A 13,788-nucleotide genomic window follows, 5' to 3' on the forward strand; every position below is an offset into this window, starting at 1 on the left:
GGTGGAACTGCTTTAGACCCACCAATGTCTTCAGATGACTAGACCAGTTACTTCAGTCATCTTTATAGCCTGCCAAAATTTGCCTGTTTTATAGACCCCAGAAACCTTAACAGCTGGGAGCAAGTAATTGCATCCAATTTGAATTACTTTTTAAAATGACATGTCATAAATTCCCAGTGCTGGCAGAGGTGCAGCAAAGCACCCATTCCTCAACATCAGAGGAAGTCAAAAATGGTACATTTTTGGAAGGCAAGTTGGCAACATGCATCACATGAGCTTTGAAATGTTTATATTCTTTGACCCAACAATTCCAATAATTTTTAAATGAATGAAAACAAAAATGTTATGCATAATGATGTTCATCACGGCATTCCTTAGAAAAGAAAAAAATGGAAACAACCCAGTTTCTAACAACAGGGTCTTGGCAAAGTAACCTACAGTAAATGATCATTTGTAGTCATTAAAGTTACATTTTCTAAAAATTTATAACATGAAAGGCTAGGTCCATCAAGTGCCCCCTTCCTAGAATTGGAACCTCCAGCAGATGGACAGAGAGGCTGAAGGCTGAAGCCTGGCCAGACTGCCCCCATCTGTGTTTCTGGCTTCCTTGTCCTGCCACTGTCTCCTGTCCTGCTGATTCCTACATCTGGCTTTCCAGATGCACTGTCAATTCTCTGAGCCTCCATAGGCTTCCAACGAATCCTTTTTTCTTGATTTAGCTACAGATGGTCTCTGTTGTTTGTACCCAAAGACCCTGACACACCTAGCCAACCCATTAATTACATCATCAGACTCTGAAAAACAAAGTTGCCCAATCCCAGTTCTAAAGTGTTTTCTAAAGTGTTTGTGGAACCTTAGACCTCTGAGATCAGTTACGTTTGGAAAATACGTAATGTCTCCTGCCTGAGGATACACAGTACATACTCAAGGTTCTGAGAAGTACTGCTATAAAGAAGCCTATTTAGTCCAGGATTTCCCAACCTAGTTTATCACACAACTCCCTTTTCCAAGTAACATCTATTAACACTCCACCGTGCAGTAGGTAGTTGTGCCAGTGACTACAGAAGCATTAAAGACTGCTTCTGCAGTCTACACAATTTATAATTTCCTCCTATACCAGCCTAAGAACAACAGGAGTGCTACGTCCTGATCATCCACTGGTTTGATTTCTGTATAACAGCACTAAAGTGAAGTTAATCTTAGGGTGAATACAACCTCTGTTGCAGGGAAAGGAATCACAAGATCCAAGGAAATGAGGAGTTAAATTATTTATTAGAGAGCTGCTATATGCTTGGGACATGCTAGATACTGTATTTATATAATCCCATTTAATCTTCACAGCCAAGAACCTCCTAACTTGTTTCCCTGTTTCTCTTGTCCTTCTCCCATTCTGTCTCTACACAGCAGCTGACGTGTCTTTTGAAATTACATCAGGTCACTCACTCCCTTGCTTAAAACTGTCAAGCCCTACCTAATCTCATCTCATACCAAACCGTCCTTTCCTCACTGCACTTGAACTCCACTGACTACTTTCCATTTCTCAGCACGCCAACATGGTCTCCCTCTAAATGTGCTTACTTCCAGCACCTTTGGCCTGGAACACTTGGTGCCCTATCTTCACACAGCCAGCTCTACCGTCTTACTCAACTTCACCACCAGTGTTTCTCCTTGACCATCCTAAGAAAGGTACCCCTCCCTCACTTTCTATCCTACCACCTTGTTGCTTTTCAGTACATTTTACTATCTGAAATTATCTTGTTCAAATTTTCGTCTGGTTCCTCCCATTTGTATGTAAGTCCCAAGACAGTAAGGACCTTGTCTGTTCTATTCATCACTATATATTTCCCCAGTGCCCGGTGCATAGTAGATGTTCAACTTGTTGAAGAATCCTGTAAAGCAGATGACACACTCATGCTGCAAATGACGAAACGGGCTCAAAAGACCTTGGTTAAATATCTTGACTGAGACCACACAGCTGGGAAGTGATTGCCTTGCAATGGTTGAAGGCTGAAGGGAGTCTTTGGGTCTCTGGAGTCCAGGTATTTTATTCTATTGTTGGGCAAGTCCCGCTGGGCCACGCAACACAAAAAGCCAGGTTTTCAAGGAGGCACTCTGGTTCTGTGAACCTTGTCTTTTCAAGCCCTGTATGAGCTCATCTAGATTCATTAAAGATGATCAAGGTCCAAAATTAATCTACAGAAATCACTTTCCACAAAAATATCCAAAGAACTCAAAGATCCTGAGGTTTGGCAACTAGATTTATTTACATGTAAGATTATGAAAGTAATTATATCTAATACTTCATCTCTTTGCCCCAGTCTTTCTTTTTGTAGTGGGCAGTGTTTCAGTCAAACGTAAGAATCTGCACAAATTTAATAGAGAGAAATACCATCTTACTCAAGACCAGGCAGCTGATCACGTTCACCTTGTCTCCAACACTCTGCAAGGAAAAAACTAAAAGTTGCAGAGAAAGTGGGGAGAATAAATGCATTGCAAGGCAATCAGAAGAGGCAAGTAGGGCAGAGCAAGTCCTCTATTTTCTTCAAAAGTTTATTATATCCTCCTCTGTTTTCATCCAAAGGGTCTGTTTCACCAGAGGTAAACCGTCTTCCATACAGTCATAAGCTTTGCAAGACTCTCAAGGGTCCTTAGATGCCCAGTAGGTGCTATGCAAGGACACTTGACAAAGGGTCCAAGTGTGGAATAAAGAAGGGTAGGTATGAGTACACTTGGACACTAAAATAGCTTGAAGGCTTTTTCCCTATAATCAAAGTTATATGGCCGGGCGCGGTGGCTCACGCCTGTAATCCCAGCACTTTGGGAGGCCGAGGCGGGCGGATCACAAGGTCAGGAGATCGAGACCATGGTGAAACCCCGTCTCTACCAAAAATACAAAAAATTAGCCGGGCGCGGTGGCGGGCGCCTGTAGTCCCAGCTACTCAGGAGGCTGAGGCAGGAGAATGGCGTGAACCCGGGAGGCGGAGCTTGCAGTGAGCCGAGATCGCGCCACTGCACTCCAGCCTGGGCGACAGAGCCAGACTCTGCCTCAAAAAAAAAAAAAAAAAAAGTTATATACGGACATATGAGATACAAAGCTACGAAGTGGTGATCTGTGTAGCTAGTATTTTGAATTTCACTATGGCACTTGAAGAGAGTCATTCACTGAGAGGACAATATCAGTATATACACTGATTGCTAGTCATGAAGATAAACTATTCTAGAAATAAACTAAACTGATCTAGACAGTTGAGTTCTGCAACTTATAAATGGCATGACAGGCTCTGAAATACACAGTGGACAGTAATTATTTATCTTAACACCAAACTGTTCTCTCATTCTTCATAAATTATTAGTCATGGTTTTATTATATAATATAGACAAAATAAATACTTATTACAAAATACATGCAAATAAAGAATATTCTGAGTTTTTACAAGTTCCATGTCATGTCAGTCATGAGAACAAGTACAAAAATCATTCCCTGCTTAAAGACTTTCTCTAACATACCTGCTATTTAAGTCAAATTACACATGCTTTCAGGACAATCAATTCAGAATTAAAACAGTATTTTTGGATGTAAATGTCTCTGTAGAAATACTTGATATTTTTGCTTTGTGGAACTTACACATATATAGTATTTGGCACAGAATTAGACATACTGCATATTTTTCTGGGGAGAACACATTCTTAAAATAAGATAGGATGTATCCAAAGTTGAGGAAAGCATCCTATGAAATATGTAAGCTATTCATAATAGGTAACTTCGAAATTTACAGTTTAAGTTCATGTTAGCTAAAAGTTATTGTGATTAGAAAATATAAAATAGCTACTTAGAATGTTTTTTGGTTTTTGATACCTTTCTACATCCTGTAAGAGAGACTGCTTACTAGAAGTGAAGGATATGACAGATCCTTTATTAAAATGTTAGCACAGCCAAGTCATCTGAAAAGCATTTTCCCAAATGTTCTTAATAAACCCCTCATATCCAGTAGCTATTGCACAGTGCAATAAAACAAAATATGCTGAAACAAAAATAATTTTACTAGGTCATTTTGCATCTCTCTAAATACCCAAAGCTGAGCAAATTATAAAGAAAGAGGTTTATTTTGGCTCATGGTTTTGCATGCTGTATGGGAAGCATGGTGCTGGCATCTGCTTCTAGTGAGGGCCTCAGGAAGCTTACAGTCATGGTGGAAGGTAAAGGGAGAACAGGCATACTATATGGGAAGAGCAGGAACAAGAGATGGGGGAGGTGCCATGCTCCCCCAAGACCTCATGTGAACTACCACACCAAGCCAATCATGAGGGATCTGCCTCAATGATCCAAACACCCCCCACCAGGCCCCACCTCCAACACTGGGAATATTACATTTCAACATGAGATTTGGAGGGAATAAACATCCAAACCATATCAATCATCTAATACCACCCTCATGTAGTAAGAATATTTAGTGGCCTAGGTAGCCAAACTATATAGCAAGGCGCTTATTCTTTCCAAAGTCAATGTTTCAGCTATTTGGAGGACAAAATAGTATTTCTAATCAAAGTTGTGCTCTTCCAGATTTACGTTTGTGCAGTTGTGAGAACTCCAAAGAACTTCACATGTCCTGAGGACGTTACTACAAAGCGGTTAATTTCTGAATTGAATTTAAACTGTAATTTCCTTTCCAAATTCCATATGGTTTGAACTCTATTCTAAAAGTAATTTTAGGGTACATTTCTTATTCTTGGATAATCTGAAAATACAAACTGTAACTTGCAGATATACAAAAACACAGGAGTTCAATTGTACTCACAATACTAGCCCTCCTCTTAATTCTCTTACAGGATACTGTTTTCTGTCCACCCATTTTGTGAAAACTGCACACTGCTGCTCTGCTCTGATAATCTGTAGATTTTTCTTTTATTTTGAACTTGGACAAAGAATCCAGTGCTTCATCATCCTTCATACTATTGTCCAGGCTTTTTCCACATATCCCCTATTTCAGCTGTTTACATTTAGATTTTCCTTTATGGGATTCCTCCTTCCAGGAACTTTGGTTAGGGGAATTCACAATAATAAATGACAACTAATAAAAAGTATATTTTAAAATCTATTTAATAGTTTTTCTCATAAGAGATCAATAATTAAATGCCATCTAAAACACTGGGAAAGCAGATTATGAAGTGGTACTCCATATGCAATAAATATGCCAACATATCACCAACTTTATTTATAAAATCTGTTAACTGAATACAAATCAAGTACAAGGAAATCTTTTAAAGGTATCAGTGCTATGGAATTATAGTGTTATTCTTTATCTTGTTTTAGTTATAAGATGTTCCCACCCTTAGTTTTCAGGAATAATGAATATTTATTTAAGCGCCACTGCATGACAACCCTGTGCCAGTGATGTACATGTGATTTCATCCTTTCAATAACCATTCAAGGTTACTATCCCCTCTTTCCAGGTGATAAAAGGGAATGGCTGATATACAAATCCAAATATGACTCCACAGTCCAGGCCCTTCCTCTTCCTTCCCCACTGTGCCATGCCACATCTCGTTTGAAAATCAAAAAGTAAGTTATTTATTCTAAAACAGTTTGACACACTGTTTCCTAAGGATGGGAGAAAATAACTTGAAAAAAAATCGAAAAAGCTATTTTTCCTTTCTCTGTGAAAAAAATGAATAATCGAATCAGCGAGTTTACTACATGTCAAAATTTTAAGTTTTCTTTTCGTTGGGCAATAAATAAAACTAAAAAAGCATTCAAGTATGGTCATTAATAGTATTAATCCACTAAAATTTCACAATCAGTTTGTTTCAAAAGTGTCTTTTGTACCCCATTATATGAAGTGTTATCAAAGTACATCATATGTAACCATTAAAGAGAACAGAGAGCACAAAAAGTTGTGAAAATGGTTAAAAAATAAAGAAAGTGGAGTAGTTGGCATAGACACTCAGTATTACATGTTCTCTTTTAAAGTTTTTACTCAAAAATAGAAAATACTAACGAACCATTTGGGCTAAATCATTTTCAAATTCCATAATATGGAAGCAAAGAAAAAGTGGGCTTTGTAAAGGAAAACAATATACATGGTATAATATGGATGAACCTAGAGGATATTATGCTGAGTGAAATAAAGCACTCTCAAAAAAAGACAAATACTGTATGATTTCACTTATATGTTGTATCTAGAGTAGTCAAATTCAGAAACAGAAAGTAGAATGATGATACTGAGAAACAGGGGAGGAAGAGGGAAATGAGTTGTTTAATGGGTACAGAGTTTCAATTTTGCAAGACAAAAAAAGTTCTGGAAATAGGCTACATAATCATATGAGTATACCTAACACCATGTGGTTAAGAGGTAAATTTTGTTATGAGCCTCTTCTCACAATTAAAATAACTGTCATTTTTTAAAAGGACCCAATGATTTGTTAATGTGACAATGACATTGCAGGCATGTTTTAAAAACAAAGTATTTAGAGATACATATAAGTTGTTATCTGCATGTTGATGGTATGTAAGGTTCACTGTACTATTCACTTTTGTAGAATGTTTAAAATTTTCCTCAATGAAATAAACAGAATAAAATAACTTTTAAAAAAGGCAGCCAATAAGGAAATGAAATTTCCTAACCAAGAGAACCACTAGCATGAAAATACTTGATTATAGTTTAAACATGTAAAATGTAACATTTTAGCCATAACTGATAAACATGTCACATCACTTATTTCACTTGAGAGAAAGCTGCTGAAAAACTTATTAACTGGGCTTGCATCGGAAAAACAATATGGAGAAAATTACATGGACAGTCTAAGTTTGCTATGAAAACAATGTACTTTTATTAATTAAAAGTCAAAAACAACAAAAGGGAAATTTCACAACCTTTGTTTGCAACTATATAATCTTTATGTAGAAAAACTATAAAGTGACAATCTGATCTGGAAAGCAGCTCAACAATAAACCTAATCCTTACATCAAAAGTAAGTCAGTTTACCCAAAAGAAATTGTCTTGCTGTAGAATATTTTAGCCCAACTGATTTCAACTATATTATTCTCATTTCTGACAAACTGTCTTTCCTGATATTTCAAATCACCAGAGATGTAACAGACAAGAACCCGTTGAAGTAAAATAATAAAACACAAATACTCCAAGCACAATTACATGTGACATGATGAGTGCATTTAATCTACAATCTACAAAACTATACAAATTACCAATTATACATATAATCCATTTACATTGAAGCTCCATGAGGTGGTACTGAATAAACACTGAGGCATCAAATTTTCAACAATGGAACAAGGCTCACGGAACAGCAGCACATTCCCACCTTTTAGTCTATCATCACAACACTTCCCCTGGAATTTGCACTTATTTATATATTATCTAAGTCCTACGAAGTTGGTAACAAAAATTTTAAAAGTCAAAAGGATAATGAATTAAACACTCCCTAAAATCTATTCTAAAACATGCGTGTGAAATATGAAGAGACCAAGCACTTTGTAAATGTGAGATTTTACGGTCACATGTTCCTTTAAACTTATACTAGTATCCTCACTAGTATCTGCACAATTTTCTGTAATAAGGCTTTTCACTAAAACTTAATAGAAGAGGAAAACAACAAACAAAAAAACCTTATTTTTAAACTGTACAGTCTTAGAAAAGTGGTACTATTTATTTTTAAAACCAACTTTTTCTGCTAAAGAAATCACACTGTGTGGTCATCATAACAGTTTAAGTCACTTTGGCAATATAGAGATTTATTTACCCTTATTTTGAATAACAATGATGATGATAAACTATTGTCATGGTCATATTTTTCAGAACTTATGCCACCATGGAGGCAAATGTGTACAGAATATTTCTAATATAAATAAACCTAAATTTAATCACAGTTAAAATTTCTCAAAAGTATTTTCAAGTGCTCAAGAATATTAAAGTTTGGGGGGAAATACATAAGTCATAAATAAGCAAGTATTCCTTCCAAGATTCATTAATTGGGATAAAATCTCAGGGTAAGCCCACAAGAATGGTCTGCAATAAAGAAAAATCAGGTCTGTGTAGAGTAACGTCTGCCACCTTTAGCAGAAAAGCCAAAAATATTCTGAGCCAAATAAAAGCATCTTTTGATTCAGCACTTTTTGTTGTGTTAGTTTTAATTTCTAACTTCTCAACATGTTATAGCTCAGCAATTCCCATATGCTTACTATCTATAACAAGGAACTATAACATTAAAGAAAAAATTCAGAGACATGATCATTTTCCATCATAGGTCTGTCTCTCTTTGGTAAGAAACAGACCAACACTTACTTATTTTCCCTTACCTACAGAAGAGAGGGGAGTTAAATGTCATTAACCTAGTAAACAATCCCTGTGTATAAACATTAAGTTGGAGGGTAAAGAGCCTAAATCATGCCCTTTATAAGATCTGTGGGAAACAACTCTGGCATATAGCTGTGGTAGAGGCCAATAAGTGTCCACAGATAGAACATGACCTTTCCTGTAACTGGAAGACCATGCCTATGAACATTCTAGTGAACCTATAGAAATTTTGCTCTGTAACTTGAGTGTCCTTCAGATAAGAAACATGAATAATGTTATTATAAAAATATGGTAGAATATCTTCCCCCTTATAAGTCACCAATTTCTGATCCCATTAAACTTTCACAGAATCCATGAGGTTTACTCATGGATTTACTCTATGATTTTATACTCATGGATTTATCTAGAGTAGGTTTACTCTAGATATTTTGTCATGAAGTAAAACTGGAAATAACCTATCTAATAATACCACTAAAAATTCAAGAAAAAAAATCCAATACAATCTAATACGTACATTAACAAATTACACAGAATATATATTCTATCAGGCCTAAGAAATCCTCACCCACCCAACCAAAAGAAAGTCAGTTTCACCCACTGTAAGATAAACTATGATACTTGTATGTGGATCCAGAAAAAAAGAACTGCTATTACTCCAATGCAGTAGGAAAAATATTACAAATAAGCACCCAAAACTGACCTAAAATTTTCTACTCAATCCTGCAGGATGTCTTTTTTTAAAGAGAGAGAAATAAGCATCCCTTGCAACTTGACTGGAAAGATTATTACCTGACCAATTATTTCTAAGCCTATACTAGAAACCAGTGTAAGATGGAATGCCAAAATCACCACCAACTCGACACTACCATTATTTTTGCAAAGAAAGGTAGTTATATAAAATTCCATTCTCCCAGGCAATGAACAGGAGAGAAAAACATGTTATTTTTTAAATGGCTACATTTATAGGTTTTTGAGTATCAGCACCAAATGTTCACTTTTAATTATTCTGAACAAATTTTTAGGAATTAATGTTTCCTAACAAAATGGACTAACAAAACAGTGAATAAGGAAATGACTTTCAAGCAATATTTCCATGCTGATAAGAACCATTAAGTAAAACAGTGATTGGCTCATTTCCAAAGCTACTGTGGGTGTGCACCGTTTGGAAACAGTATATCCCACTGCTCAGCTAATATAGCTACTCTTCAAACCATGGGTACAGCATATCTTATTTTGTGACTAGGCAAGATTAAGTAAAACAAGTTGAAAAGATTTTTTAAAAAAGCAAGCTAAATCAAAATAATCCATTGTTAGAATAGTTTTCTACTTTCTCTTTTAGGGAGGAAAAAAAAACCCCATCAAACCACTGTATAAAGTGTCTACATAAAAAACTGAAATCAAGATTCACAAATAATAGTGTCAGTTCAATTCTACATAACCCTTTATTATATTTATAGCAGTATTATGACCAACATTACACAAGTTTTATTTCTTCCTCATACCGTAGCAAATTTATTTTCATAAGAGTTCAACTTTGCAAATGGTTTAAATCAACTTCTTGCACCTTGAATTTACAAACCATTAGACACTAAGTTTCCTGAAATACATTTTATTTTTAAATTTTACTTAAAGCTACAACTAAACCCAAGTCTCTTGGGGGCAGGGGTGGAGGAGTAGGCGGGGAACCAACTAAGCTGTTTGAACAGAAACCTGTAAAAAATATTCTGATGCCAGTGTTTGAAAGACAGCCTACAGAAGATTATAAAAGGTCAACGATCATACAAGAGAATTCTATGGGCAAACCTTGTTAGAAAATTTGTTTGACAAATAAACTTCTTTCATAATAGAAGAGGAATTGAAAAGATATTTAATTTCCCCCTAAAAGTAAGTAGTTGCTCAGAACATAGGTTGGATGTATGGAAATCATATTGCTTCTGTGAAAAAATGTTTTATCCAGGCATTCCACTAACAAAACGCCATGCCATATCTCCCTAGTCTTTGATATCTGGGTATTAGTATTACCCAAGAGAAACTTATCAAACAAAATGGTTAGCAAACCACCAAATAGGAGTCTCAGGTTCCTTAATCTGGATAGTCATCTTAGTAAATATAAAACTTAAGCTACTTGAACACTGGGGCTTATAAAGTGCATCAGGTATAAGAAACACAACAGTAGTGTGAAACTCAGTAGGACTTTAAGGGACTTAATACCACCGGTGGGGCAAAAAAACAACATTAAAGTTTTCTGTTCAGATTTTATTTGAAATCTAATTCAAATTGTCAAAGCTACAAAAGGGGGGAAGACATCTGTATTATTTTTGCTAAGTCACAACATCCTAAAACAAAATACTACTACTATCAGCAGATCCATTATACACATTTCTGATGAAATCCATTAGAACAATAAAAATTTCATCTTGAGAAATAGCCACAATGAAAGTAATTTACACAATATAAAACAATGACATCTACAGATGCAGTTGCTCATGAGTTTACACATGCATACACAAACAAACAAACAAAAAACCCCAGGAATGCTCTTTCATTTGATTTTTTGTTTTTGTTTTTTTAAAAAACAGACCGTTCAGGCACAAAACAAATCGCATTTCCAATAAGTGACAGCATCTTAAAAATTTACGTCAGTGTTTGTTTTTCTTTGACTTTTTATGAGACCTGTGTGGAGATCTGGATTGGGATCTGGACTTCTTCCCTGATTTTTTAGGGGATCTAGACCGTGATCGCCTAGACCTCTTAGGTGTCCTTGAACCAGATGGTGATCTAAGGAAACAAAAAAATCCCAATTGATAAAGAAAGAACTCATGTGATCAAAACTGATTATCCTTAAACTATTGAAAATGACCTTTAACACAGCATGGTGAAAAATCACTGGAATAAGACTATGAACTTCTAAACTTTAAACTCTATTGTACATACACACACACGGATTTATTTTGTACTTACTATGCACTGCATCAATGATCATCAGTAGAGCACTTGTTTATAAAGACAGATTTCTGTGCCTTATCACTGCTCTACTGAATCAAAATCTCTGGAGGTTAGAACTAAGAATTCGCATTTTTAAAAAGCTCCCCAAGTGACCAATAATCTCCAAATTTCTACAAGATAAAGTTCAAAGTTGCAACTATGATCATTCACAAAATTTAAAAAACACAGCAGCTTTGAAGTTTATCATCTTGAAGCAAACAACTACTGCAGTATCATTCAAGGGCATCATTTAAGACATTATAATTTTGTAAGTGCTGTGCATGAAGATTACTCAAACCAATAAACACACATGTACATATACATACATATATAACACATACATACATATATATGCAAGTGCCATTTAGAAAAGGAGAAAGGTATCTATTCTATAAAGATTTCACTAAAAATAGTTACAATAATAAAGTATTAGCATATGAAGCAGTTTTAGCTCTTAGGAAAATTCCTCTATGTATCACCAGATAAATAATACATTTCTGAACCATTTTTCTGGAACTAAAGGAAAAAAAGTATATGAAATACTAAAATACATACTGAAAAAAATGTATTTATGATATGTATTTCCAAAAGTATCTACCCAAGAACTTGCTAATAATATTGCTATGGGGGAAAAATGTGTGTTTCTTTCAGCTTTGACAAAAATCCAATAATATTCTATAGAAACTAAAGAAGAGAATGAAAAGTAAAGCAGCTAACCCTATTCCACAGAAAACATTGGATATGATGTTTAAAATTCTTGGCTGGTTCTCACTTGTTGGAAGCCTTCACTTCAGTCATGAAAGAGATTGGGATGAGGAGGTGGGGAGCAATAACCAAAAATGAAAGTGTACCTCTTTGGTTTTCTAAAATCCTTAAAAAAAAATGTATGCCAACCAAATTATTTTCAAAAGCTGATGAAATGACAAGGAAACTAGTATCTGAAATATTAGCAAAAATGACTTGCATTTACCTTTTGGCTTTTTTGCTAACATCTCTAGGAGAATCTTTGTGAGATGACCTGGACCGTGAGCTCTCTTTATGAGATCTTTCTGAACGCTCTGATCGCTCCGATTTTGGTGATGGGGATTTCACTCGTCTACCACTGCTACTGCGAGATGGGCTGGGGGATGTACTGTGTCGCCTCTTCCTATGGAACAAAGCCCCCAAAACATTCCATAAATGAGCAAAGGATCAGGTATTCATTTTCCTTTACTAAATTAACTATTAATTCCTACCAGCGTACTCTAACTTTTATTCTAACCATGTAATGTTACTTTTAACAATATTCAAAGTCCTTTGTAACAAGAACAAGTAAGTCCTAAAGACAGGCTGTCAACAGACAACAACTGAATTCAACTCAATTGGATTTTCTCTTTGCAATAAGAGAGGTTATTAAAACAACTGGCAAAATTCAATTAAGGTCTCTGGATTAAATATCAGTTTTTTTAAATGTTAATTTCCTAAACTGATTCTTTTTATTGTGATTAAATGAATGTGGTTAAGAGAATGGGGCATCATGTTGGCAAATTATTCTTAAATGGTTGGAGATGGGACAGAAGAGGAAGAATAAAGTGAAAGTAGAAATACTTTTAACATTTGGGTAATGTGCGTGAAGGGTAAACTATCAATTATACTATTCTTGCAACTTTCCTGTAAATCTAAAATTATGTCAAAATAGTAATAAAAGACAAAAAAGTGGCAAACTTTTAACCAATTGGCATAACTTGTTATTTGTAACTATCTGTAGAGTGACTAAGCTAGACTATTATTTGCAATGGCTTGGTCTTTTTATTAGGAAAACCTCAGTTCAGTTAAAGGAAACAATTTTCTTTACTCAATCAGATTTAGGAACTGTGAGAGTAAGAAATAAAAACTGAAAGAGAAATGCTTTTGATTAGAATGAAGACTTAAAGTGACCTATGGCCTATGCAACAATCTCCTTTAAAGATAAGACTAAGACTCAAGTTTACAAGTAGCAGCCTCAAGGACCAATACTGGGAAAAAATGCTTAAATTGGATGCAACAAGGAAGATCTAGCAAGTTGTTTTGTTACACAAGCCTCAGGTTTGATATCTAATACTGTAATTGAAATCTTGCACTGAACTAAGGCTAAGGATACCATATAAACCATGTGAAGGGATGATGCACCCAGTTAACTAAGTGCCAACTAAATGTCCCATTTCTCCGCTACTTCCGCCTTCTGCAGGCAGGACCCAAACAAGTTTATCATGAACAAACATTTCCAGTTTGCTGGCATCAATAATGAAAATATTATAAAACACCACGGCAAATCTTGAAACCAGTAAATGCATTAAATATGAGAAATGTTATACCTTTCCTTCCTTGTCGGAGTACACTCATCTTTTTCCTTCTTGTCTTTGGAGCGAGATTCCAATTTTTCTTTATCCTTCTTGTCTCTTTCTCGTTCTCTTTCTAACTCTTTCTCTTTCTCCTGTTTTTTATAGAAAATATTAAGTTGTTTAAAAATATC

The 13,788-nt window shown here is 35.3% G+C and overlaps 1 protein-coding gene across 6 annotated transcripts in view; it reads right to left on the minus strand.

The window, feature by feature from the left end:
- U2SURP (U2 snRNP associated SURP domain containing) overlaps positions 1-13,788 on the minus strand; it is a 77,024-nt gene that overhangs the window by 11,307 nt on the left and 51,929 nt on the right. For 3 of the 6 annotated variants that reach the window (XM_033212408.1, XM_033212405.1, XM_033212404.1), the window contains 3 exons: positions 13,631-13,749; positions 12,268-12,444; positions 7,150-11,090 (listed from right to left, as the gene is read on the minus strand). In XM_033212408.1, the coding sequence (XP_033068299.1) occupies positions 10,952-11,090; positions 12,268-12,444; positions 13,631-13,749 (435 nt within the window). In that variant the 3' untranslated portion in view covers positions 7,150-10,951. Of the gene's footprint in view, positions 1-7,147; positions 11,091-12,267; positions 12,445-13,630; positions 13,750-13,788 lie in introns of those variants that run through there. The other 3 variants (XR_004437306.1, XM_033212406.1, XM_033212407.1) reach the window with 2 other exon arrangements.

Source organism: Trachypithecus francoisi, unplaced genomic scaffold (assembly GCF_009764315.1).
Source record: "Trachypithecus francoisi isolate TF-2019V2 unplaced genomic scaffold, Tfra_2.0 Lachesis_group0, whole genome shotgun sequence".
NCBI lineage: Eukaryota > Metazoa > Chordata > Mammalia > Primates > Cercopithecidae > Trachypithecus > Trachypithecus francoisi.